At 38.3% G+C, this 25,444-nt stretch overlaps 1 protein-coding gene and 1 long non-coding RNA gene across 9 annotated transcripts; one reads left to right on the forward strand and one right to left on the reverse strand.

The window, feature by feature from the left end:
• Positions 1-444: 444 nt before the first annotated feature.
• Positions 445-25,117, reverse strand: LOC111255029 (uncharacterized). Of its 7 annotated transcripts, XM_086974422.1 has the most exons (11): positions 24,907-25,117; positions 15,230-15,310; positions 11,687-11,865; positions 11,290-11,402; positions 10,734-10,866; positions 8,115-8,267; positions 7,678-7,839; positions 7,179-7,363; positions 6,812-7,036; positions 5,448-5,671; positions 3,073-3,820 (listed from the first exon to the last, which is right to left on the reverse strand). In XM_086974422.1, exons 3-11 carry the CDS (start codon positions 11,844-11,846, stop codon positions 3,817-3,819), a joined length of 1,359 nt encoding a protein of 452 aa, XP_086830548.1. In that variant the 5' UTR covers positions 11,847-11,865; positions 15,230-15,310; positions 24,907-25,117; the 3' UTR covers positions 3,073-3,816. The 7 variants fall into 7 exon arrangements, with proteins under 7 accessions (XP_086830552.1, XP_086830550.1, XP_086830548.1 ...); XM_086974423.1 differs by lacking the exon at positions 15,230-15,310; XM_086974424.1 differs by lacking the exons at positions 3,073-3,820; positions 15,230-15,310; positions 24,907-25,117 and adding an exon at positions 2,836-2,973 and having other exon boundaries at positions 11,687-11,846.
• LOC147754217 (uncharacterized) lies at positions 11,740-16,783 on the forward strand. Of its 2 annotated transcripts, XR_015316676.1 has the most exons (4): positions 11,740-11,873; positions 12,037-13,029; positions 13,312-13,475; positions 13,707-16,783. It is a non-coding gene; the product is annotated as an uncharacterized LOC147754217 (long non-coding RNA). The 2 variants fall into 2 exon arrangements; XR_015316675.1 differs by having other exon boundaries at positions 13,312-16,783.
• Positions 25,118-25,444: the final 327 nt, after the last annotated feature.

The raw sequence follows: 25,444 nt of genomic DNA on the forward strand, positions 1-25,444 counted from the left end.
CATAGGCATGTTCTCCGAACGTTAGAACCATATGAGCTTCGGCGATCGTGCCAAGAGCAAATCTTAAGTCCTGTCAACAAAAAGAAATCGCTTATGTTGCGTTCTTGTAATAGTCGCAAACTTTTTTAATACCTCTATCCAAATGTCGATTTTTGCTTAATATAAAACATCATAATGGTTTGGCAAAAAAAAATCCCACTGTTTTTGATGTCATTCCATCTTATATGTGAATTATGTGAGAATGTACTTTAACGATAACGATGCCACTATGGCACGAAACTTAGAACCTACTGATCTCAACAAGCTATAAATATACTAATCTTAAGGATAAATAAATTAAAATCTTAAATAGGTTAAAATTTTACAACGTTTGATGTATACGTCATTATTACTCCTGTAGTTTATACTTAAACAAGACTTTGTTATCAATGAAAAGGCTTTAAAACATATACAACTTCCAGATGGATTTTATTTGCTTGTAAGGTACCGTTATAGGAGTAATAAAAAAAAAGACAAAATTTGTTCGATATGGAAATCTTGATAATTAGGCATTTGCGATCTAAAGCCCGCTTCTCTGCAACTATGTCGGAACTATATCGACTGCCTAAAAGGTAACTCTAAAAAGGACTCTTTTTCACTATTTTTTATATGGTCCTAACTATTATCACAAAAGCATTCAGTAGCCGCTTACACGATGTATCGGTAGGTGATATCTCTGATTTAGGATTATTTCCTGTTGTTTGTGATGGATTCAAATTCTCGTCGACTGTTTGTTGACGTCGTCGTTTGTTGACTGTGCACATCTGTAGTGCAGTCTCGAGTGGTATTTTAGCAGCACGTGGATTTCTTTAAGATTCCATAGTGAATCTATTTATATTTGTGATGTGTGTGAATGTCCTGTTTATCCACTGCCGGGGTCTATTGCCAACCCCAAATCATTAACTAACTTTGAGGATCAACCGGCTAATGTTAAATTAATCTAACTATAATAATGTAATCTTTCTTTAAATAAAGGCTTTAAATAAAAATCTCAAAATTAAATATTATCTTTTTTAAAATTTCTCGGAGCAACATGATATTCTAAGTCATTTAATCAATCTCGATGTGATGCTGACTTTGTTGAGTTTATTAGCCCAGCATCACCCGATTAATTGGCTCTACCAGTTACATTAACGTGCCACTTTGTCTTTTTTTTGAACTCGAGGCTCCCAGAATTCGTATTTTTGTTGCCCCCGCGCGCCGAAACTTAAATATGCTATATGGGGTGAAGCACCCTGATTTTTTATTTTTTTTAAAGTATTAGAGAGTTTAAGGGCTAAATTGTTTGAGCGCAGATGATGTTCCACATCTAAGATATTCGCTTATCACTGTGAAATCCACACCTACTAGAAACCCGTAACTTAGGCGATTATCTGGAACTATTACTTCGGCTAGTGACAGCAATCAATGGGTTTACCCGGAAGGAGGGAAATCAGGGCTCCACTCCGTCCAATTCTCCAAAAGTGCATATGAGGCAGGGATCTACGTCAGTCTCTTTAACCTTAACTATGTACTTTTGGACGAGTCAGCACCTACATATCATAATAAGACCGAGCCCTTTATGAGACATCCGCGCCCGGATAAATGATGATATATCGAATGAATAATGAAGGATCGAGTCAATTTTTCTGGGTCTAATCGGCTTGCCACTTTTGTATCGGACTGCTGTAGAAAAAATCAAGCTCAACAGTTGAATCGCTTTGATGCATGTCTGTATTTTTCGCCGAAAAATTCGTCCGTATAACGAACAGTAGAGGAAACACGTAAACGATAAAGAAAAACAATTAAGATGTTAGCCGCTTCGAAAAATTTTTAGTACACGAAAAAACAATTGCTTCCTAATAAATCGAACATAACGAAGTCAAATTTAGGAGTAGAAATACACAAATGAGGAGAAGCAATGTAGTTTTAAATTCAGTTGCGATAATACTTCGCACACTGTTTCGCTCAGCTGCAACTTCATTTTATAAAGCGCATCGATTCAATACGGCTGTATTGTACGTGCTTATTTGAAGCGAAATTACTGTTACCTAACTAACCAATGTTGCTTCCATTAAACGCATGCAAAGTAGGAAATTTTAGGCTGTTTTTGAGAAATGGCGCGCAATCGTAAATCAGTTCTAAATAATGGTTTTTCATGTATTAGAATATAAATACATTGACGAAATCTAATTTTTTTCTATCATAAAATGCTTTTTGTCATTGTAATTCTTACAAGCTAATGCAGCTCCCCGTACGTTGTTTTTCAGCAGAGTATGTGCGAGATGCATATTCATAGATGCCTAATGCATTTTTGCAAGAGAAGCTTAGATATTCGGAAGCGGCATTTTCTCAACTTCGTTCATCGACTGCAGAAATAGGTGATCGCCAAAACATTGGTAAAGCTAGTTTATAAAAATCACTCTTCGCTTCGTACCACATACGTTCATTGCCATGAATTTATCTCTATTACGTATCTGTGAATATTCTTCACTTCAAGATTCGTCCTTGGGTATGATTTGTTTCATCAGCAAATTGGAAAAAAAATTGCGGATTTTAACAACAGTCACTTCGTCAATTCATGTAGCCCGGGCAAAATCACATTTTCTGTAAAAAAAAAATATGCTTTATAATTTTGCAGTGCTTCGGTGGTGTTCAAGTTGCACTGTCAAAGCATTTAAAAATATCCCTTTAGCAAATAACGCTTTCACCTCTATCCCTTTCCCTTGGAAGAGTTCGCTCATCCAAACAAACTACAACGCTATCTTAATTTGTATATCTGTTTGCTGATCAAGTTCCATTTTTCCAGCTTTGTCACCCTATCATCATTTGCTCAACTTCTAGACTTTGTTGCTGCGACTGTTCCCGCTCCCTCCTGATTTGCTCTCTTTTCTGCAGAGCTTTAAGGCGTTTAACTGCGATCTGGGCCCGGAGATCGTCGCTAACCATTATAGTCTGAAACAGGCATAGTGTAAAGTTATCGCTACAAGCTCTTAGTTTATCACACGTTATTCATCTCCAAGCTCGTGACACATTATAAATGAATGCGATGTATCGCGATTAGCAAATCTAATCATGCGTTTATTTTCAAACCTTCCTCTTACGTTTAAAGATAGTTAGACTGATTACTTTCAAGTTTTTGGTATATTTGTTTGGACAGCGCTAGAAACCGTGTAAATTTTCGAGGACAACATCTTTAGAGAACTTAATATCGTTGCCGTACGAAGTTAAAGTCTTTTAGGTTTTACACTGTAGTGTGCAGGTATAAATCTGTAGGTATAAACCAAAGGCAGCAAAATACCGCAACAAACTGCTCCATAGTACTAGTGTATTTGCTGTATTTTACAGACTGCTTATCAGAAATGCATAAAATTTACAAAGGACAGATATATCAGGAAAAGGGACACTTCTTCAAAGACGCTCATTACTTCGCCACCCGTGTTAGAGGTATGCACCTTCCGTTCCTTTCTTCGTCCAGGATTGCAAAGCGGCAAATGATATTATTGCAAGGAAAGCAAAATACAAAATTCTCGGCTCTTTTGCTCTCCAAATCACAGCATTCCATCGTTGAAAACGTACAATGTAGTTCTAAAAGTAAGGTAACCGAGAAGATAGCCCACAACATTGCTAGAAGCATGGAAGCAGGGAAGATGGATATGCGAATCCCGACAAACAATAGATATAGGAATGAAAAGATACTTATCCAAAGCTCATCAATGACAACAGCATGATAGGAGTCAAACAGTCAAACCAGACAGCTTAGCCGGACTCTTAAAGCCGAGCGTTCCAGCAACCGGGTCACCTTAAAGGACGAAGTCACCGTTAAAAATAAAAAAGGCCACACCAAGCCGAACAGTTTGACTACGGTCACCCGCCCCAACGGTCGAGGACTTCGTGAAACAAATTGTGGTAATTAATGCCTACAAGATTGGTTAGCAAGAGACATTTTGAATCCTCCTGAAGACGATTATGCAGTTCGTAGCGAATTCGGACCTTGAGGAGAGGCTAAGAATTACACAGTGGAACTGTGAGGAGGCTCCTTTCCCTGGAAGCTTGGATAGTACTCACATCCTCGTGCTAACGGAGACTTGAGTAATAAGCCCCTTCAAGTTGCCGCCTTTCTACTCTGTACACTGCCCGGCAATTATGAGTAACGGATTAGCCGCCTTAATAGAAGCATCCCTTTTTACGCAATCATAGGACAGGTGACCTCATGCCGTGCCCAGTGGAGCACAACATTATGTAGCCAGCGACTAAGTATTAAAGCAGCCTATGTTTGGCCGGTTAATTCAGAATTAATGCACCTACTAATAGAGAAACTTGTTAATAGACTAGAAGCATTGTTCTGTCATTCAACTTCTCACTTGGTAATTGATGGCGATCTCGACGCTTATTCCTACCGCCCGAATTTGAGCTGCACTACGGCCCTTCAGAACACACTCACGGGCTATAGTCGTTGAGTAGTTAATCCCACCTTGGCGCAGATTCTTCCAAGATATACAGGAAGTTTGGTTATCGATATGTTTGCTGTGAACGTAACCAGGGATAAGGTAAAGCTTCTGAAGCTCACACATCAATGGCAATGGACCTCATTGTCCAAATTGGAAGTGCTGGTATTGTCAGATGCCAAACTCCTTGACAAGCTCCTGAAACGAAGTTCTGCCTATACTTGATGTAATGAATGCCGAAATTTATTCACAGTATCTGATTACATTTCTCTAGTCTACAGTACAGCCCCTCCCTCTCCCCGGAAGCGCAGGCCGTGGTTCAACTATACGTGCACTTTGGGGGTCCAGGTGGTTTTCAGACTTATGGTCAGGGCTCAGCCTGGGTTCTACCTTTAACCCTCCGTTTTCGACACGATCCGTCAAAAAACGTATGAGTCACAGAAGCAACAATACTTTGAACGCCTGGAGACCTGTTTGATCAGCGATGCAAACCATACGACCATACAAGTGGCTAAAACGCCACGGCAGGTCCGCAGCTTGCATGGTTAAATTCCAGACCTTAGTGACTCATTTCTTAGAGACTTTTGCGTTAAGCGATACAATACAGAGCGCGGTGCCCTTTTTTTACCGCATCGTGGAAAGAGGGGTGTCAATACAACGCGATATCTTTCAATGCGGAATTTAATGCAATGTCTTGGGAACCTATGCATCAAGAAAGCCGCCAATCCAGATAGAGTCTGGAACGAGCATTCCAAATATGCCAACGTTCTTGCACTCTGCTAGACTATTTAATTGATGTTTATATACTCGTACGTTTCGAGCCTGCTGGAAAGATGTTTTTGCCTTCAATAATCATGAAGGCAAGGGGGACCCAAGCACGGCGTCATCATGGCGGGTAACAGCGAAAAAAAGCATTTACTATAAGCTGCTCCTCGGCTTGCTAACTAAGAGGCTGGACGGCTATTTAGAAAGCGTACATACCATTCTAACGGAGCAGCACGAGTTCCGTAGAAAAGCTCCCCGAAAACGACGTATGTAATCTTGATGGCTGACGCCAAAAGAGCATTACGTATGGCGTGCAACCTGCAATATGCAATATTCGTCGACTTCAAGGCATCCTTACACTCGGCGCCCAGCCAGAAGGTTATACCCACAGTGCTCGAGATAGGGTCCTTGTGAATGTGCTTAATCTTCTCGTTATGGCTCTACAAGAGAACAGAATAATCATTGACGACAAAATGGCCAAACTTCAGCCCTTCAAATAGTCGACTAGCCTGGCTCAGGAGAACAACGTGAGCCCACCCTATCCTTTTTCTTGCTGAAAAGTCTCCCTGATCAAAGAAGAGATCTGAGTAATCAGTTCGAGTTATTTTGTATAGAGGCGACTCACTGAGGTATGGGTTGAACAGGTGAGAACAGGATGAGGCAGGAAGCTCTAGCCCGGCTTCATACGGCAAGCACTGATTTAGTGTTGATCGTAGATTTGTTCAGAACACTGGACTCCTTGTATTTTGCCATGTCGCCTCTTACCTGGATAAACCCGTTTCCGTACTTAGGGTTGTTTTTCTCCACGAACGGCAAAAGTTTCACTACGCACGTCACCAAAAGATGCAGGAAGGCGTTGTTGGCCGCATGAATGTTCAAATTACCTCATCACTTATCCCTCACAACTATTTTACCTCGTTCGGCCTTGATGTAGCTTTGATCGCAACGTGTGGGATACGGGTCATTTGCGAAGCTCTTACAATAAGGAACACTGAATATCTTAATTCCGTCAAAGCCTTTTTTTCTTAAAAGAGCTCTGGGATTATATACAGTGAACCAAAACAGCTTTGCGTACCTCCTAGTCCACTGCTGTCCAAGGACCCAGGTTATTGCCTAGGGTCCCCAGTAATGGAAGTTTTCGGAAAGGAACAGGAAGTAAAAATTTGTGAAAATTGATGGGGATTACTCTCTTTCGGTGCGATGAAAAAACGAATGGAAGGCAATGAGCCAGCTAAGCAGACATATCATCACTAAACTCGCCGTGCATGAATTCTGTAGTATACACTGCGTGTAGGCATTCCAGATACGCGGGAAATTGTAATAGATACTATGTCGCTTGTTGTTCTCTGCAACCATTTTTAGGGAGCCTGTCTAATCAATAAAATTAATGGTATCAACTCAGCAAAACTGGAAAAACGCAGATGGTGTAAAGTGTTTTAAAGAATTCTATATAGTCACTCTGATGTCGAAATATGAATATATGAAGTTTTTGACTACTACCAACAAAGATGAAATAGATGAAATGATGTGTAATTTGATTTATACTAAACATTTGACGAAGAAACGGTATGTACACTTACCGGCTCGGAATTATCTGACGAAATTTTATATGAAAAGGTAGGATCACAATTCTCAAGATTTGGATTAGTGGTTTCCGAGGCCACAAGCTGTTCGAAGAGATCGCGACCATCCTCCAGTATGGTTGCATTATCGACGCCGTTTTTATCTGCAGGACGATGATTATCATCATCAGGAGCATGTTTACCCTCTGTACCCAGGATATCATCTTCGTCCTCGATAACAGGCTAAAAGTGCAAGGCCAACACGTATCGCCATAAATGTAAAGCCCACGATATGTCGGAGATAGATTCAATGTATTTCCATATCTACTACTTTAATGAAAGATTATGTAGCATGAAAAAACTGAGCTTGCGAAGACTGGCTTACTTGGTTAAAATCATAAATCTGTCCCGTGCGCATTTTGCGGAGGTAGACCTTGACAGGCATCTTGGTGCCAAGTCTCTCACATCTTTCAAAGATGTCCTTCATCTGCATACGCGGAAACATACGATGGCCCCACAGCTGAAGATGATGTAAGATACAGCGCAGGTCTTCTTTCTCATGACCTTTTCCTACAAGCCAGAATAAACCATTAAGATGAAAATAATTTGTTTTATCTGAACGGTACAAATGTTACTTCCCTAGTCTCTAGGTCCTGACTGTTGGCTCTTAAGGTTATGGTTATTATCCCTCGCTAGGTCACATTTCTTGATCTGATGTCTCAAAAGCTCATATATATATATATATATATATATATAGCATAGAGTTTACTATGTATGGTGAAAACAATAAGTTTGGAAAAAATACTCTGAAAAATCGGCAACGCTTGACGTGCCGCGATGGTCTTCTATTCCTCTAGGGCTACTGGGACGCCAATAATGCAGACCTTTCAATCGAATATGTGGATGCATATTTCGAAGTTGTCCAAGTCCGCGCTCCCCTGTCAGTCTCGTAACATCCAGTTTCGGTTGAGGATTTTTTACAACGCGTTTTGTAGCAACCATTCGTCCACTGGCCTCTTTGACAGCTCTCCTGTCTATAAACAAAACTTTTTCCTTTTATATAGGATGTAAAGTTCAACAAAGACGTACTTGAACAGTTTTTAAAGAAAGAAGACAAACGCATACAAGTTGTGTCTGTATTTGACTTCATAATAGTAATCTAACAATCAAAACAAAGCTGTAACTATGTTTTTTTTTATATTAGGTCATCCTTTGATAGGGGGCACCTGTTACTCACACATATTATACCACAGGTGTGATTAAATAACGAAACAATAAATATCAGTCTATTAAAAATACTCGAAGCTTTATAGGCTCCTACCATCGCCATCATCGTTGTTCTCCTGATTGCCTTCATCTTGTTGATTCTCGTCTGGCCCATCGTTTCCGTCCTCCTCTGAAGTCATTCTTTCTGAGGAATTATCATGATCGTCGTCATTGTCGCCCCTTTGCCTTTGCTCTTGACTATGCGGCTCTGAAGTTACGTTTTTTTATTAACATGCAACAAAAATAATCATAGTAATAAGTATGAATAAGTGAAAGAAAATGTATTTCGGTTCTAAGAGAATTAGTTGTAACTGTAAAACAGTGATCCATGTAATGAAATAACTTTAGCAAATCTTGTCTTATTTCGGACTTCTATCTTCTATCTTCTAGATGTCAAACGTAATGATAATGTTATATGGACCAAGATGAACCATGTCTACGCTCACTATTATTTTGTTGAAGAAAAGGTACTTAAATTCTTTAGACGTATATTTTCAATAACTTTGAAGTAAAAAGTGTGGCTTTTAAAAGTAAGCAATCACCCACGTTATTAGCGATATGTAACTTATTTAGGTATGTAACTTAGCATATGCACCTCAATTCTAATTTAGCACTTCATTTTGCATTCACGGACATCTAATTGGATACACAAGTATCTTCGTCGTATAGCAACGTATTGCTACGATTCAGATCCGCCGTAGAAGTCAATAATATTCTTATCGGTGTATGCAGTGTAACTTGAATCCTCTACCCCAGCACCATTTTGGTTGGGTCGCAGGAACTTTTGGGACGACTGCAGTTCGAAGTACGGCTTTGGTTTTTAAACATCGATACTTTAGCAGGAGACCAACGTATGGTCCGTAAGACTCTAAAAAAGGTTTCACAACACTAAGATACATTTAGCCTTTCTCTTAATAATTTTAAATGCGAACTGTTTGTAACAAATGGCTCGGATGATGAGTGCGCCCAGGTAGAACTTTTAGGTTTATAGGCTACTCCTAGACATAGCATGCTACGCCGCGATGAGCTGGAGTTTTTAAAAATACCTCTAGAAAGAAGTCCACTTAGCCAGACCTTATGGCCAAAGGCGACAAGTTTTTTGCATATGTATGCAGTTCCACGACACTCACCTTGCTCTCTCTTGTGTAGTTCTTTAAATGTCCCTCAACTCGACCCCTCTCTAACACTATCCGCTAGTTGCCAATCTTCGTAAGTGGAGCCGTTTTGACCTTTACGAGCAGTCAGCCATTAATCTAGGTAGCTTTTAGCTGTTATGCAGTAAACCTTTAACGGTGAGATAGTTCTCAGAACCGTCGTAAGCATCTACAGGAACCACAGGTAATCACTAGCGGCAGATATGCAAATCTCTCCCGAAATAGTGAGGAGGTGCATCCAAGACACTCCGTTCTAAGTAATGTTATTTACTATGGCTAGTAATCGCTGAACATGCCAACCAGACGCCATTGGGGCCTGTTTCTAAGCAACGGGCTGACACGATATCGGCCGAGGTGACACCAACGCCTGGGTCGAAGTGTCGATTGTTGTCTTTGTATGCCACTGTCTCGTGAATCTATTACGCCGCCAATAGGACAGCGAAAAGGAAGCTACGCATATTAACGCGCGACTTTCTGACACGTATATCATGCAGCAGATTGCAATCAAAACGTGAAGTCAATTACCCGATTATCATTAAATAAGTTAAGCATAATAAAGGTCCAAAAATATCTCTGATTGAAGAAAAATGGGCAAAAGGTTCCTGTTACAAGGAAGGTCGTTATGAAGTTCCACGGGAAACGTGACGTCAATAACTAGACACCTTATAGCACCATGAGATGAATCACATACGTATAATTAACAATGATTTATCACTAATAAACTTAAATTTGAGAAATTAAAAGTAAATGGGCAAACATTTCCGGGACCAGTGCAAAATACATGAGAATTAAACGCGTGCTTAAAGCGGACCACAAAAACAAAATAAAACATTTCTGCCTCTGCTGCTTAAGATCGAACCAGAAGGTGTCGTTCTGCACGCATTCGATTTTGATATAGACATCACGGAGTGTAACATCCGTTTAGAGACTTATAGATCGTTACTAGCATCAGTTCGTATAGGAGGTGATTTGTGTACGAGAGATAGAACTGTAAAATTCTTACAAGTGTAACTTTGTAAACCCAATTAATTTACTCATCGTGACGAAATATTATAGACATGCCAGAAAATGTACCTGCGTCAGTTATGCTAAACTAGGACAAATCTTATGTAGCCATGTTAACAATACGTGAACAAAGGCGGCCATGACATAAGCCTGGACAATTATTAGGCGTTGTACACAGATGAAATGCTTGTATTTCGAAGAAGAAGATATATTTTACCTTTTAGAATGCACTGCATATGAGCAGCATGATAATTTGAACATGGAACAGAGTAACATATGAACGGAAGCACATGGCTAGGTAACAAACGACTCCAGATAGTCCTAACCAAAAGTGTGCTTATGAACTATCGGCTCAGGATGGAGGAAGTACTTTCATTGGAATACTTCGCAAGAGCTGCCCGTACAAAGAAATTAATAAGCAATGAAGAATGATCTATAAAATACTATACAATGCGAAATAAACTCTAATTATAGTTTTGTAACAACGAGATAATTGTATCGCCAAAGTTACCAACCGTTGCATCTGTACTGTCTGTTGAAATCATCATCGCCATCGTTGTTGTTGGCATGATCTTGTTCATCGTTGAATATGCAATTTTCGCGACTCAAATGGCTCGTCTCGTCTTCAGACGCTCCAGTGTCCAGCGACTGGCGACAATTCATTAAGGAGGATATTTAATTAAGGAATCCAGTTTGAAGAGATATAGTAACCAGTAACTCTATAAAATTAACAACAGAACATGTCAATATGTTTTACTGTAATTTGAATAAAATCTGTTCAATTGGCCTCTACATAAATAATAAAAAGCTAGTAATAACAAAAATGTAGACCGTTCCAACCTTTAGCTCCAGTCTTGTAACACGTTAAGGCTCGAAGCACACAGAAGGTCGCAAAGGCTTGTATATTGAAATATCGCGTAAATAAAATACGGTGGTATACTTGCTGAATGTGCGTAGAAATCAGATCGATGCGCCCATAAAACGAATTGCCAGAGACGTTAATGGCTTTAAGCACAACAAAAAATATTGGCATCAGAGGCGTAACCATGCAAGCATAAAGTAAACACATACCTCATTTCTATTCGTGGTGAGAACTCCACTTTCTGCTTTTTCAGATTCCGAATCGTCATCATCTGAGTCGAGCCGGGCTCTCCGTTTCTTTAGTTTTTTCGAACCTCTGAAACCTAGTAGAAATATAATAATAAAGATACATAATTATACTAGTAAATGAATAAATGGCCATAACCAACCGAAAAATTTTGAACACTAATAGTTCTTATTAGAATAGTAGTGAACATGCAACATCTATAATGAGCCATTTATCTAACCGGGCAGAACTTTTAAACCCAAAAGTACATTTTCACCAGGTAGTTGTCTAATATTTTGTCTACATCGACTTGTTCTTACATATAAGGCCATGTATAAGGTGCATGTATCAGCTTCAATTTTAAACTCAAGTTGTACGTACCAGTTGTACCACTATCGTTGCTTTTATAACTTTTGTCACTTTCACTTTCCAGTACTGACTGCGGTGAGCTTCTTACGGCCACTCCATGGCCGCTCTGTGGACCAATATCATTATCCTCCTCTTCGGAATCAGAAATGATGCGAAACTTGCGTGCACTCATAGCTCTTTGCCGAAGAAAACTAGATGGGTAACACATAAATTACTTGATACGCCTCATACGAAATATTCTGTCTCTTAAATAGTTCAGATGTTTACATCGTACAATCGTAGTTAGTTAATAAAAATGTCTTTTTTTTAAATCTGTTATCCTTTTCTAAACCCTTATTTTAATAGTATCTTTGTTTCCACAGACACAACGTCTTGGTACGAGGCTTCGTGTTCGCGATTTCAGATCCGCTTGCCCCAAAAGTGCAAAGCATTTATCGTCATGTATGTCATGTGGAATGGGAGCACCGAAACCGCAGAATGTCGGGGTGCCCGAAACAGCTCTAGATATTACAATGCCAATGAAGAAGCTTTTTTATTCTCTTTCTTCATTCAACGTTCTGGAAATAATTTACCTCTTCCTTCCTAACATTATGCTGCCTATCACATATTGAAGCATCAGTTTTCCGTACATGAGATTTACAGATTCCGTACATGTACAGAGTACATGAGATTTTTTTAAGAAAATCATGGATATACTAGCTTTAGTTCATATTGATTATAGTTATTACTTTTAACCATGGACAAAAATACGTACGATACCTATTCTAACGCATCGAAAAAACTTGCAGATAATATGTTATACATTTAAAAGCTGATCTGCGGCTAGTGATTGGATAATAATAATAAATAGAATAGCTATAAAACGAGTGCAAGTGTTTCTATACCTATTGTTTCGGTCCATTGCATCCCATTTGGTACTAAGATTTACTTCCATTTTCTTAAAATACACAGGTGTTTGTTAACTAACCTGAATTGAATTGAGATATTTCTCTAGGAAATGTCGTAAGTAAGTACTGTCGCAAAAGAAATACAAATTGGCCAACTTATTTCGATTAAACACTTTCACCCACGGAAGCACGCGATAATTAATACAATGCATAAATTAACAGTGAAACTTCAAAAAAAACTTAAATCAATACAGTACCCAACCAATGCTCACAAGTCCACTTTAAACAAAAAAACCTGCTTCGAACTTCTAAGTTTAAGCAGCTAGGACAAACATCGCAGTGAAGCGCCAAAAGCGCGCTGCGGCGAATGAGCGCATATCTAGCGGAGAAAGCATAACAGGACTACGATTGCCTCCAGCTCGATGTTAAATGAACGTATTGTTTTCATCTTTTCGAAAAAATACAGTAGTAAGTATCGAATTAGGATCGAAATAGAGTCATCCGTGTCTAATATTCTAATTAGCGTTAAAACTATATGTTCAATGACGGTCGTACTGGCTAGTTTAACAAAATTTGCCATTGCCATTGTAATCTTGCTGTATTTTACACTGTGCGCTTAGGTCCTACTTAACAACGGTTTTTTCGTTTACTTGTTAAACCTATATTCAGTAAGGATTACCATGTTGATATTACAAGGCTCATGTAACCTTAATAAAAATAATGTTTTTTTGTAATACATTTTTTTTTTAGGAAAGGCAATGCCGAATGCTTGGAACCGGCTTTAATTACGCAACGCACATCAATGCGGTCTTGTTTTTACAAGCTATCTATCAAACATCTTAATATGCATATACTTTATTGATAAAGTACACTATTGATAACTGTGCAACTTCTACACTTCTCTGCACTAGAAGGCAAGCTTCGTACAGATTTCTTTTCCGGCGACGAGAGAAACCGTTGCGACGTATTTTTTATATAATAATTAACTTTTTCTACTAAAAAAATCAATACCAGGTTTTTGAAAAATTTGGCGCATGCATTAAAGGGATCAGATTTGACAAAGAGATGAAAAATTAATACGCACATAATTCAAGTTCTTTTATTAATGGCCTACTTTATATAGTGATTTCTAAAATTGTTCTTAGATTATTTCATTACGTTACGATAATGGCGTAATGTTCGATTGTTAAACATTGGCGACATCTGGTGGCGTGGGTTCGAATGAAAATGTCAACATACTTCGTGTCGTGGTGGAAGTCAGCCGTCTGATGGGACGCGTGACAGAAATATCGGACGAAAGACGAAGGACACTTAGGTCAGTCAAACATAATGATCAATATCATCGCCATGATTTCTACACGATTATTTTCATGTATTAAAAAATGATTGTTTCAGCATTATAGATATTAATAGAGCAATATAAATGAGATCGTTAATTTTTCCGTAATTATCGCCACTTATCAACGCATTTTACGGGAAGCAAAATCACTTGTACATGCTGGTAATGTCATTGTCGACCGTTTTGCTGAAGGCCAGGTTGCTTAAATTTAGCCTCAAAAAGCCGTTTGTCCAAATGCCCTATTTAACAAAAAAATATTGTTGGTCACCTCCTTAATGTTTCCTGGGATAAATCTGTCATTTTTATGAAGCGTAGCTTGTGCCAATGAATTTCGTCTACACTCTTGCCGCGCCCCCAGGGTTCGCTATCGCATATGGTTATGCCCAACCTTAGCCCACCAGCTGCCCTAAATTGGTTCTCAATAAGTACTGTTTCGTCGAAGTCAGGTATAAATATACTAACCTAATACAGAATAATATTTTTTAGAGACCTATATAACATAGAAAAATATTATTTCAAAGATATTTAATCTAAATTAAGGTTAAGACGGTTAGAATTTGCTATACTCCTTGGCGTTTTACCTTACTGATGTGTCAAAAGAACATTTTCATGCGACTTAGATTAGTAACGTACTTCGCATCGGAAACTTCCCATTTCTGGCCATATAGCAATCACATAGCTATGAATACACAAAAAAATCTGCGTTTTATGCGAAGTGTGGTATTATCTTCCTACCTGCAAAATCTTTACTATTGCATTCGCGAACAGCTTTCCGCAATCAAATTCTTGTAAAAAAAAGAACCGATTCATTTACTGTGTTATTATTATTATTATTATTTATGCTCCGTGAGAGACCTATAGTACCATATGTGCCAATTCACTACTTAAAGCCTCTGTACGCTCGATCCCAGTATAGATCTATATCGTTGAATATGTTGAATACCATTTATTTTTTCATAGGTCATATCTATATTTTTTTATGTAACATAAAAGCATGCCGTGCTGAAATCCATATACATCAATACACGATAGCGTATTTTGTAAATATATTAAGTGGCAAATATTCCGGCCATAATCACATTTACAAGGCTTAAACTATTACTTGAAGCTACTCAGCTACTTAGGTTTGTACACAAAATCTTTGTTTATTGATTTTAGTCTACCCGTCCTAAGGCCAAAATTGTGTTTGCTCGATAAGCTTGTCGTCGTTTTGATTGATGCATGTTACTTTCTGTTGAAGCCCCTATTAAATATTAGATAATCATATTTCTTTATGCTGAACAACGCATCATTCGCGTGGTTTATCTTGTCGCAATTTTGTATACTAACCGTTGCTGTGACGCCTATCAATTGGCCACCGACTTCGTAGCTGCGCGGCGTCACCCCAATCCTCCAATGGTCCCGGCTCTCCTGCATTGCAAAACATGGGCGTAGAAGTCCCGCCGTCCTCCTCTACAGTCTCTACAGTCTGAATCTAGAGATTTCATACAATATAAGGCTGTCTTTTCTCGCATCGAGCTTAGCGACCACACCTCCCTTTCCGTCGCTTACTTCACCGCCTGGGGCCACCTTTTCTTCTTTGTCCTGATTAATTAAGTTCCGATAGATAAATCTTTGCAAATTGCTTCATGTGTAGAATTCACCTGGTATCCATTGTAAAGCGTTGAGAAGATTTTAACTCACAAACGAGTTCATGTCACAGTTAATTATCCAAAAAGTAGCCACCTTTTGAGTGGAAGTTATGATTGCGATTATTGTAATTCGAAAAAGGGCCTTTAGCACTTATTTTCTTCCATGTAGTTTATTACCGCTCTTTACATGTTCTTTATCGATGTCTCAACTTGAATTTTGTTGGAGTATGATTAACAGTGTAGAACCTGTAGAGCAAAGCCCTTATCCAAATTCGTTTCAATATTACATTTTCTCTTTTTTGAGAACTCTGGTAAAATATAAATAACAAACTTAATATTACAGCATCAAGTACCGGTGGAACTTTTCGACCACAAAAATAACAGCAAATCTTTTTTTCAATTTGCGACTGGCTCCGTTCTATGCAACAGAAGTGTTTGAACTTCATGGAAAGTTGCTTTCCCTTGACCACTGGGGAAAATATGTATTACTACAGTTCGCTTGCCGTGTCTGCTTAGGATTATTTCGAAAGAAGTTGAATCCGTACGGGATTGCTAGCGCCTATCTAGCAAGCACCTAGCCTACCTTTATTTAACCGTTGTGCGTCTTAAAATGCTTCGTTACGTAACACGAAATTTTTCACTCAGTTCAAATTCGCATAAAAATAATTTCTTCATAAAATTGATTGCAGCATATAATGTAATATTAGTTCATGCAAGAGTGGTCACTTACCGCAAAATCTACTCACTTTCATTTTGCTCGTTTTGAAATGTATCGGAAATTGATGTTGTTGTAGTCTGTATTGTAACGAACAGTCCGTTTTCCTGTGCTCTGGGGTATGTTTCCTCTTTTCCTTATGAACATATACGCTATGTTCCTTAAGGGAACAATAGAATCCTGTACATCAGATGTCTGGTTTTATACGAGGTTTTGTAATGTGTTTTTAAGTTTCGTTATATTATGACCCGATTATTTTTGCTTGTTTTCGTTATCTGAATCACGTGCTTAATCTAAATTGGTCTTGATGTTAATTAAATTAATCGTATTTCAAGCGGAAGTCTTCTAATTACCTGACAGCGATTTAAAGGATGATGTCATGTTCAAGATAACATAACTACAGACCTATACTAGACATTTTGTCAACGACTATTGTATTATTCTCCACTCCTCTCCCTTGTTAACCAAGCCAAATGTTCCGGGAACAACAGGACTGCAAATAACGATATTTGCGAATAAACAGACCGGTTCTGCGAAGCTTTGTGGCAATATTTCTTTGATATTATAATAATATTGCAGTGTTCGGGAATTGTTTGTAATGACTTCGCATCATCTTCTGGAGCAGACAACACAACAAGCGTTTGCGATTTGTATTTCCGTATGGTTCTTAAGTTATTCCTCGGCAATCGTTATAGATGTCTGTAATTTACTTTTAACTATGTTAACTTGATTTTCAGTCGAGGTTGTACTAACCTTACAGAAGGGTATCACATTTACAGAACAGAAAATGCACATTTTTGATAAAATCTACATAAAACTCATAAAAACATTGGAAAAAAACAAGCATTCCTTTATTAGACAAAACGAGGTGAGCCATATATGCGTATAGTCCTACATAGAGTCGATGCTTAGTGTTGCAAGTTATAGCAAAAGTAAGGATTAAGCGCAAAACGGTCCTATACTGACAAGACCGTAGCTTGACGCTCCTAGTGCCACAAAAATCAATAGCATAATGTACGATGGATTCACGAATTCTGAAAAATCATTTGGCACATAACAACATTCTATTAAGCCAGAAACTATTTACCGAATTGAATTACCATCATTAGCTTCAATCTTTTATTAGGTTCGTTCGATTTCAATAATGCAGTAACTGTTCATATAACGAATGTAGCTTTTATTTTTTCTGACTCGAGAGAAGCAACAACAGTTAAATCAACCGTTGAAGTTCTTGGCCTACGTAAGCAAAACATAGTTTTGCCACTGTGAACACTTAACTTATGTATCTAAACTATAAACTGAAGCCATTTAACCTATGCAACTTTTGGGAGAATCCTGTTTTAATCTTTCAAAGATGCCTATTGTTTCCTTAAAAATCAAGCTGTTGTACTAACTGTAATACCAAAGTGGTATGATGTGAAAACGAGTGCAATAAAGATTTCTCTTGGCAAGACGGTGGCGCAGGCTGGACAAATATTTGCAACAAAGCGTGCTTGTAAGATATTGTGTACCGCTCCTAAGAGCCATATTTCATATTTTTTTGCATCACATAAACACGCATCGCAAAGACACATCACATAGCACATGAAGACATCGTACGGAAGAGAAAATGTGAGAAAATGCGTACGCCCTAATAAATTTCAAAAAAACCTATGGTCATAGCTTTGTATGTGATAGCAACGACGCGGATGAAAAAGGCAGGAATTAGCAAAACGACCGTGTTCGTTTACATGGTACCTGATATTCAAACAGTAACGACGTGTTATTATTGTATGAATATCAAACTACATGTCATTTCTATAAACTAACTAAAAATTCTACTTTTCGAATATTCTGTTTCACCTTTACACATCGGGACTTATCGGGACAATTGGCATATAATTGCGCATGCTGCTGTGGCTTAGGTAAAATTTATCCGCATATATTATATCCATCTTTTATCCGCATTTTCTTAGTTGTTAGTAATACAATTACTATGTTTTAGTACATGGCATGGTCAGCGTAATCTACTAGTTTTATTGTTGTTACCATCGTCACGAGCATCGTCAATATATAGATATATATATATATATATATATATATTGGAAAATCATGCTCGGTCAACGAAAAACGACCTGGTCGACAACAAATAGCCGGGCCAGAGAATACGACGAGAGTTTAGAAGGAACTCTCGTCGTTTCACATGTGATTCACGTTTAACATGTGAGCATTTATCTAGCGTGCTAATGCCGAAGAAACAACAAGAACAACATAAGGCAAGAGAAAAGCTGCTCAGGCATGTCGAAGCGAGTAAAGATAGTTTAAGATAGGTAGTTTTATTATTTAATCCTACTTATGTTTTCATCATTATTAGCGGGAATAAATTAAATGGTAAAAATTATCTCTTCAGTGTGTTTCTTTTCTCGAGTGTGCGATATGCGGGCGATATTAACCGGGCGATACAAGTGTTTTACGTAACTTTTTAATAAATATAAATGAATCCAGATTGCTTCTAAACGATGCGGCCTCCGTGTATTGTGTGTTTGTATAAAAAGTACTTGAACCTCAAGATTTAAGTATTAACAGCAGACTGATCAAAAATCTAAACGGGAAAAAAGAAAGAAAACGTTCGTCGTACCTCATAACTGTTTTCCGACTTCCTTTACCGATACCCAGTTTCAACACATCTGTTGTGTAGCATATAAATAAACGCATAAATTTACAACGTATATATGTTTTAAATAGGATCGTGTAAAATTTATTTTTAAGCTAAAACTTTTCAAGTTCTTAATGAATATTGACTAATTGTGTTTCGTAAAGCTAATCTCGAACTATGTGGAACTAAGTTAACTTAGATCGCCTTCTTCTGTGTCTGAATTATTTTGAGACCTTACCGTTCTGCCCGTAAAATTTAAAAGCATAGGAACAGAGTTATCAAAATTTCGCTTATCGAAAGGTAAAAAGTGAACATGAAAAATAAGTTTCTTCATACAGAGTGACGAAATACCGAATGAAGTTAGCACATGAAATTTCGGAAACTTGCCTCAAAATTCTATTGCTGAGTCATACAATGTAAACTATTATACACTTTTCTGGAAGCCCTTACTCTGCATTCAGCAATGATATACTTGTCGTTACGAAAGGTTTCTTTAGAGGGCGAGGAAGTTCAGTTCATGTTCCGCAAGAACTTCTAAATCATCGTAAACACTTTTCTACGGATACAATTTGCACGATGATTAAAAACTCAGAAATATCAAAATGAGGAGGCTACTTTGTCTCGCAAGTTCTATGCAATTATTATATGAAGAAATTGTTGGCTGTTACGCAGATAACAGCAAAGACTGCAGAGTCCCTCAGTATCATTTCTGTGAAACATACACCGGGGACGTGTGACTAGCAACAAAGACATACTGACTGAGAAAAAATATGCAAAAGGATCACGGTCCTAGATCGTTTTAGGGTGTCGAGGGTCCGACAAAGCTCTCCTCGGCAAACTGACCTAGTTGTATACATCGCTGCCCCTTAGCTGTATCGGAGGAACGACTAGGATGAGACAACGTCAGGCTGACCGCTAACAAAGAACGGTCAAGATAGCTATTTGCCGACCACGGAGACATCAGCAAACCCATCTGAGAAAAAGCGACCTTAATGTACCAATGCAAAAAACAAGGGGAATTTTTGGTCGAAAATCGTCGAACTTTTGGTCGAAAAGTTAGATGTATGCTACCACTCAAGACAGGGCAAAGAAATACCCAACGAATGCAAGAAGTGACTGCAATATCTAATCACATTGTCAGCGGCATTGTGTTCCATATTTTCGTGTTCGAGTTGGAAGGGCGTGGAAACAAACGACTAACCAAAAAGAAAGGAGAGATTGATTGAACAGATCAGCGAACATCGCGAAAGGGTCACCCTAGCTAAATCAAGCCCAAGCCTCATTTTTTTATTGTGCAATTTTACAAAGATAGAAAAAACAAATCTTTTTTTTAGAAGCCATCCTTAGTGTACTATGACAGATACAATTGAGAAAGAAGGCGGTTTCTATAACATGTCATGTATTAGACAAACATGAATTACTTATGCAATTACTTGTCTTGCCGTGCTTGTCTCTCGTCCTCCACGTAACATCATCCACGCAAACATATTATCATTATGTAGTCCATGCAATTATAATCGATGTATAATTCATTCGCCCTCTCCTTTTTAAATATTTTACGTCATCTTTTTTATCAAAGTTTTATCGGTTTCAAAGTTTCAAATCGGTTGCAATTCATATTACGCTGTAGCGCATTTTTTTCAAAAAGGTATTTTGGAATTTTTCAACGTCATCAATGTATTTCTTTAGGCAAGATCGCCAAACCTTGCAACAATAGGTAAATGTCAGCAACATAAAACTTTTGTAAGCCGTAAGATAAAAATTAAGATGATTAATTTTAATCCGATGGAGAAGCGTATTACAGAAGGTAAGATACAATGCAATACGCTCGAGAATATGTAGATAATGCCTCTCGTCTTCTACATATCATTACATGTTATATATCATATTATATTGACAAATATTCTACTTCCTACTGCATTCACATAACCTTTAAGAGATTTCCAGGGTAAAACGTACCCTATGCGTTTTTTTTTATAATATTGCATCTTTAGGATCTAAAACAAATAGAACAGACGCTGCGCAGAATTTATAGAGAACGCCGAAGAATAAGCTATGATGCTATCAAGAGAATTAATAGCCTTTACAGAAAATATGTTAGCTGTCATTAAGTGAATCAATGTTTAAAACCGAAGCTTAAGGTAATCTCCTTCTTTTGCTATCGAAGACCTAGTAACAAGTATATATCTAGTCCTCTTCATTGTTTTTCATTCATTACATATCTGTTGTTTTATGAACCTGAATTATATGCTGTATCCATCTTTTCTAAACAGACCGATTTTGATTATGCCGACATTGGTACCGAGAAAGTTAAAAATACGGACTAATTTATGCATACAGGTGGACCCCAAGCGCGTTGAACGTAATGGTCATTTACGTCAATTTTTCATCCGTTTTGAAGACAAGACCGATGTCATTGACCGTAAAAGTCGGGAGGATGAAACTAACGGCAAAAAAAGAGTATGGAGAAAATAGTGCCACGCGCCATGAGAAATTCGAGACTCTTAAGGCCTCCAAATAATAGGTTTAACATCTAGATGTTTGGTAGATTCACCGGTAATAGGCCTAGCTATCCAGTCAACAACATAGCCTATTAAAATTGGCACTATCGTTATTTGCAGAGTGCAAATTGAGCATAAGAAAAATACGAATATGTCTCGGAACTTCCCTAGTTACCCTACCTATCTTGCCTGTTAACACCGGAACGGAATAAAAGTTAATCTACCAGATTCAACTGATTAGACATTGTCGTTAAGGCCGTAACCGGTTTCTTGCCAAACCTAATGTAAACAACATCAGTCTGCACATCTTACTGCGCCAAGAGGCTACTTTTTTACAGCTCATCTGGAGTCTCAAAAATTCAGAAAGAGATAATTATTAGAAGGAAAGATCTCCCATAGTAGTGCGGTAGATTAAAAACAAGCTGTAGAACAGATGTGGCAAGAAACACTGAGCTAATAACTAGTATCAAAAAAGAAAGAACGTTTCTCCAAGAAAGTTTGAAAACGGTAAAAGAACAGACTGTCAATAGGCCGAAATCACTATATAAAGCCGTAGGTCGGTAAAAAAGACAAACAAGCGCATCTGTGCGAGAACGGAGACGCTTAATGAATTGATCTGAAAACTACAGCGTGCCTTCGTCCGGCAAATGTCCGTGTTGCCCGGTCCTGGTCTTGTTTCTTAAACCGTATCTAAACAATAGCAAATATTTGAACGAAATGTTATATAATGTTATATAAAAGTGATATAGTAATTTAACGTAATCATAATTCACCGCAATTACGGCTTTACTTCGAGGCCTGGGCCGCTTGCAGGTTCGTTGCTTCTTTTGCAGATGTACCAACGCCTTTTTGATACCACAAGTGAACGAGTTGACTCTGCCATGTCGGGACCTCTTGCATTACCGCTTAATCACGCTCGATGCATGGCAATCGAAAAGGTTTAATCTGAGTTGTAAGGTGGCGTATGTTCTTATTCTAGAAAATGCTCATATTTTAAGCAGCCAACTCTGCTCTAACAAGCTGAAATGGGCCGATGCACCATCTTCCCGCAAAACATAAGGTCCTTCTTTAGACACTTCAGCTATAAACAATCGCCTAACAGTTTGTAGCGCAAACAAATTTCTTTACTCAGACATTTGCCTTTTTGGAAGAACCATGGGCATATGATATTTTTTTGACTAAACGCCCTGTTCAGAGCAAGAGTATCGGCCGGAGAATCGCTTTTACAAAAAATAGCCACATCATACAAATCGTGAGCGGGCCAGCGGCTGTTTCTGCGGTTGGTTTTTGCATCGATGATAAACATTTCGGAAAAAAGACGACTTGCTACCCCATTCCAAATAAATTTGAGGAACAAACAACGTCTACCGAATTTTTTAAGGTCTCAGCATCTGTTTGATGTTTATGCCCTGTGGCGTATACCCCTAATGTTTTGTTAAGCAATTTGTAACATTGTAACCTTACTTACATTAAATTTTGTCGCTGATGGCCTGATACAAAAAACGACTGTCCGGAAAGCACTTTTTGACAGCGTTAATTACCTGTACTATTTTTCCTCTGTTATAAAAGTAGCCTCGTACTGTCCTTAGAAGCTGTTTCTGTTCCTATTGCAGCCACTTATTTGCAATGCCGTAAACTGTCGACTGATGATGATCCGAGCACTTTACAACCTCAGCGCGGATTCGTTAAAAAGTAACATAATATATCATTTAGAAGAAAAAAGAAAAACGACGTAACGTTTTCCGACATAATTATATGCTATGACAAATTACCCGGCAATATTTGTTCTAAATTTGATGGATCATCCTATATGTTTTAACAGCTAAAAAAAATTAATCAAAATATGAAATGCTTCGCCAAATAAAAGTTTTGGACGCTCCAAATGGGGTAAAGAGAACTAAAGTATCGGATATTTAGCAAACTCTGTACATAATAATGTATGTGCATTAATAGGTATGTCTTTACGCTTAAAGCAGCAGGCATTTTGCGTATTTTCGCTCCTTCTCATTCTTCGCTTCTTTCTAAGTAATTCTATAATGAGTTTTCTGATCATGTAACTATACAAATATCTGCAAATTTATCCTTACGCACAAGTGTGACCGACGATAATTGAGGGACTCTTTTCGCTTACAAAACGATTAGTATCAGCTTGTTTACGTGCGTCGCAAAATTTTTCATTAAGAAAAGGTATACACAAATGAAGACATTAGTATAAGCTTCACTGATGTGTCCGCATCGTAACGACGCCATTGCAGAACGCTTATCGTTTTGTTCCGTTTTTGAAAGTCGAAATGGTCTATGCGTTTGTGAACTGCCGCATGATTATACTGAGATACTCGGTTTCCTTGGAACATCAATTTTGAGAATCCGGCCTATGCGTCTTTCGTTTTTGCCTTCAAACCTCTCCGCCTGTAGTTTACTTTTGTAGTTAACTCAGTTAGCCAAATTTCGCCTTAGAGTCTCTTTCCGATTCTGATTCCTGCTCAAGTTCCATTTCAATGCTGTCACAAATATTTCCTCAGAATGCTGAATGGAGGCACTGAATCTCTTCCTACTGTTTTTGCCCCGTCGCTTTGCCGAGCTTGTCGTTAATGCTATCGATTTGGAATGGGTTGAGTTTTTCTTCAAAAGGATCCTTGGCGGGCCTACTACTTTACCACTGAAAAGGTCAACAGGTTTTATTCTAACTTCTTGGGAAATATGTTGTGCCTTTTTTGACAATTTTGTTGGATGATTTGTTTCCCTCAAACCTGTTAGTATAATTGCTGATTGACTCGGGGCATCTTTTACGTTGCCTGCTCATTTCTTGCCCGCATTTATACTGTATATCCTTATTCTCCGTGGAATCCAACTTTTCATTGCTCAGTATTTATAAATCTACTAATATTTTTTCATGAATTCTGTATCATCATATCTTCTAACTATTGATCTCATATAGTTAGAACCCTAATACTTCTTGTCACATATAAACCATCACTTGTCCATCACATCACTAACCTTCACAGAGTATTACACTATTCAATACTTCTAAATTACATAGATTCCTTTATCTATAAATATGAGCAATGTAAATGTTAAAGCCTCGCCAGTTTATGCTTTCGTTATGTACTGATATACGTGCTATAGCCACCACTGATCACAAATTCTCCAGTGTACCTCATAGGCCGACAAGAAATAGTCGACTCAAAGAAACAGCTGTCCGAATTATTTGCCGACTCCGCGCAATCAGCGTTGCATGCGTATTCTTGAGAATAGGCATAGGTAACTTAAAACAATTAGCGTAAATTATATTCACGCACACTCACATTTTGCAACTGCAACGACAGTTCAACCATTCGCTCCATATCCTACGTAACAATAGTACTGACACAGGATACGATTTCATATGCCGCTGTTAACATTATTATTACAACACATCAGACAAATAACAATCTTATACGTTAAACCTGTAAAAAAACCTAAGGACAATGAGTTAGTGACCATTAGCAATACTTTGCTTATACGATTTTAGTCAACAAACTTACATGTTCAGTCTTCAATATAATATTATATAACAACAAAGTCGTGTTGTGCTACATTAGATTTTGTAATTTTACAGTTGGCAGGTCAATCGGCGGACTTTCGGGTTACACGAACGTCCACCGCGCACATTTTTCCTGGCTATGTTTGTCTTTACACGTCTGTTGGATAAGTACATTCTGCGCACCAACTACTCACTACTGCTTCTATTGTGGTAAGTTTACCATTTAGAGAGAAAGATGGCGCTCGCGTAACATCGTCTGCTCTCTAGACCTTGGATGGACATCAAATGAATAGTCTATCCCCAAGAAAGGCCGTGCGGGTTTCGGGGAGAACGTTGAACAGGCAACCGACGAGCCAACTTAAGAAGCAACTGTACCACCGCTGCTGCTTTTGCTGCTACTGCCGCCGTAGCCGTCGCCGTTCCTGCCCTCGTCGTTGTCGTCTGCTACTAAACTCATGTTGCTGCGGCCGCGGCTGCTGTTACTGTTGTCTTCCACTGGCGGATGGTAGTATATCGGCTCGGCTCGGCCTGTGTACGCT

Source organism: Varroa destructor, unplaced genomic scaffold, assembly GCF_002443255.2.
Source record: "Varroa destructor unplaced genomic scaffold, Vdes_3.0 BEIS01000007.1, whole genome shotgun sequence".
Lineage (NCBI taxonomy): Eukaryota > Metazoa > Arthropoda > Arachnida > Mesostigmata > Varroidae > Varroa > Varroa destructor.